Source organism: Anastrepha ludens, chromosome 6 (genome assembly GCF_028408465.1).
Source record: "Anastrepha ludens isolate Willacy chromosome 6, idAnaLude1.1, whole genome shotgun sequence".
Taxonomy (NCBI): Eukaryota; Metazoa; Arthropoda; class Insecta; order Diptera; family Tephritidae; genus Anastrepha; species Anastrepha ludens.
In genome coordinates, this window is record NC_071502.1 from 49,608,275 (window position 1) to 49,611,135 (window position 2,861).

The following is a 2,861-nucleotide window of genomic DNA, read 5'->3' on the forward strand; positions in this document are numbered from 1 at the left end:
CCACATAAAACTGTAGATCTTTCCATTTATGGAATAACATCAAGACGCGCGTTACAAATAGGAGGAGGATCTCGGCTAAACACTGAACAGAATTGTACGAGCCAATTATTTATTTATTTTTAACAAAAAAGTTTCATATTGTCGAAACTTCGCTACCTCGCGATCGGTTTTAAATTTAAAAATTAGTTCAAAAAATAAAATATTGTTTTAAGTGAAATAATTTCTTGATTTAATATTACACTTGGCGTATATTAGGCTAATAACTTCTATTTGTACCATTATTTGCATCTAAATATTAATTAAAATTTATTTTTTAAACCGTTCGCAGTTTCTTTCAATTTAAGTAAGAAAATACTTTTTTGCTACCATTTTTACCAAAAAGGATTTAATATTTTCTTTCGCTTTATTCACCTTCTTAAATACAACCTTTTGTAAGGGAGTGTCAAAAATCGAATGTCACTAGTGAGCAAACCTTTAATAATCGAATCATGCGATCAATACAAAATTAATATTTTCATTTTCATGCGAAAATCGTTTTCTTATACATTTCTAGTAATATAAATCGCAAATTTTCATAACTTTGTAGGGAAAAATATTATTCCAAATTTTCTATGCAATTGGATTGCACTATGATTGATGGAACTACCGTAAATTTATATATTATTTGTTAAGTAAAACCTGCTGAGCTAAATTGTTTGGATTTTTCGAAAATGTGTAGGTTTGAAAATTAATAATTTAGGTTGTCTTCACTAAACTGCCCGCTATTGTAACAACATAAAGCATTCCTCATAAGTAATATTTGTGGAATACTGTAGAATGACAATTCTTGGACACATATAATTTTGAATCATACATACAATTATTGTAAAAAAGTTTGAAATAAGTCAACTGAATAAAAATATACCATTTATATTAAGTCAATTAGCTTAAGTAACGAAAACAGTTTCTAACTATACGTTTCCATGACAGTCTGTTCTACGTTACCGAAACGACCCGGATTTATATCCGGCCAAGGACTCCAGCAGCATTCCCCGTATGTAAGTATGGGGAATGTTTAAACTGCTACAACAACAACAATACTCTAATGTGAATAAATCTTATAAAAAACTGGGATAAGTTAAGACTTATTATGAATATACCTTACGCTTTACAAAATTATTACATTCGATAAAATTTTAAAATCTATTTTCTTAAAAATAAGGCAAACTCCCTTGAGATGTGTTTATGTTAATATGTGGTGTGTTTACGCTTTAGCTGTTTTGCTGTTCTTACTTTCATCGATGTGGGTCTTAATGTAATTCGAGAAAGCGAAATATTATGCTTGTTAGACGTTTCGTCATTATCATGCGAAGATTTTCTATTACTTGCCTATGTGCGACCGGTTAAAGCACTTTCAACGGTTCGTCTTTTGCTAGCTCTATAACTTCCAACACTTTTGTGCTCAAAGTTTCTAATACTGTTTCTTGCGTTTGAGTAGCGTCGATTGAATGCCAGAAATGTTTTTGGTCTTCACAAATACGATCGAATACACTGGCTACCTTTAACTGAAAGTCCTTTTTCTCATACCTAAAATAGTAAAATTTAAAAACAAAAAATATATCAGGATATGCATGAGGTAAATAAAAATGCAATATTTAAACCTTTCTTTGCCAAAATCGCCTCGCTGCATTAGTATCTCAATTGGCGCTTTTAGATAAAACACAGCATCTGGCCGTATGAGTCCTATTTCTGGCGCCATGCACCAATCGAAATCCAAACCTTAATAAAGAATAAAAGAAGATAAAATGTTGGAAGCATTGAATAAGAACAATTTTTTTGTTTTTTACCTTTGGCCACGCTGTATGCCACACCAGAATACGAATACCTGTCAACCACCAAGGTGGTACCTAAACTAAGTAATTCCTCAATTTCTTTTTTGAATTCCCAACGGTTGGCAGTGAACAGTAAATGTATTACTTGATCATTAAGTTCTTTAGCATTTTTCAAATAGGAGTTTATTGTTCCACCAATTTCTGACGAGCGATTTGGGAAAATCATATGTTTTGCTGGTATGCCGCGACTACGTAGAAATTCAACTGAAAATGTAATTTGTTATGAATTTGCATAGTAGCTTTAGAAATTAGTAAATACTAATAACTTACATAGCAAGCGACTTTGTGACGATTTCCCACTGCGGTCACAGCCTTCCAAAACAATGAAAGCACCACGCTTTACTGTTGCCATGTTTTTGGTTAATTGACAAATTGATTATTCAAATGTTTACAAGTAGTTAAAAACCACCTTAAGATAAATTGGAGATATGGAAATACGCTAATTTTATTCAACTTTTATATAGCTTGCAAACAAACGTGCTAAAAACGCTAGGGTTAATTAAACTACCGGTAACATATAAGGCGAATTGATAAAATAGGTATTAAATTCGCCTTGTGCCGGTAAAGTGTAAATAAAAAACGGCCAACTGTCATGCAAACACAAGGGGCGCTGCCAACCTCATACAGGTTTTCTTTCGTTTTGGTGATTTGAATGGCAAACTGATCTGTTTTATTTACATTCTGAATAAAATTCGTGGAATTTTTAGAAAGTTGGATGTCCTTTTGTAAATGTTAGCAAAGATTTCCTATTTATCTACACAATTCCCAAACTACGAGACTGCGAATTTCTGCTGTTAAGCATTTAATTTCATTTCGTGATTTCTTATGTGACGACTTTATAATTTGAATATAGGGGATTGATTTGATTGATGTCATTCTTCAAATGATGTGACATATGTCTACAATTGCCCTCATGAGAAATCAAAATGAAATTAAGATACGAAAATTGGCAGATATTAAGGCGCGAATGATGGAAAATGAAGATGCAGC

General features: G+C 32.1%; 1 protein-coding gene across 3 annotated transcripts; it reads right to left on the minus strand.

Annotated features, from left to right (window-relative positions):
- Positions 1-889: 889 nt before the first annotated feature.
- LOC128866878 (uncharacterized) lies at positions 890-2,398 on the minus strand. Of its 3 annotated transcripts, none has more exons than XM_054107916.1 (5): positions 2,142-2,398; positions 1,827-2,075; positions 1,641-1,758; positions 1,369-1,566; positions 890-1,288 (listed from the first exon to the last, which is right to left on the minus strand). In XM_054107916.1, the coding sequence occupies exons 1-4, from the start codon at positions 2,221-2,223 to the stop codon at positions 1,383-1,385; spliced, it is 633 nt and encodes a 210-aa protein (XP_053963891.1). In that variant the 5' UTR covers positions 2,224-2,398; the 3' UTR covers positions 890-1,288; positions 1,369-1,382. The 3 variants fall into 3 exon arrangements, with proteins under 3 accessions (XP_053963891.1, XP_053963890.1, XP_053963889.1); XM_054107915.1 differs by having other exon boundaries at positions 1,365-1,566; positions 2,142-2,397; XM_054107914.1 differs by having other exon boundaries at positions 890-1,566; positions 2,142-2,397.
- Positions 2,399-2,861: the final 463 nt, after the last annotated feature.

Excerpts from the sequence above, each read along its gene's own strand:
- LOC128866878 (XM_054107916.1), bottom strand. The coding sequence starts at position 2,223 with ATGGCAACAGTAAAGCGTGGTGCTTTCATTGTTTTGGAAGGCTGTGAC. Across the intron at positions 1,759-1,826 it reads GGCATACAGCGTGGCCAAAG|GTTTGGATTTCGATTGGTGC; the intron begins GTAAAAAACAAA and ends TTCTTTATTAAG. Across the intron at positions 1,567-1,640 it reads GGCGATTTTGGCAAAGAAAG|GTATGAGAAAAAGGACTTTC; the intron begins GTTTAAATATTG and ends TTACTATTTTAG.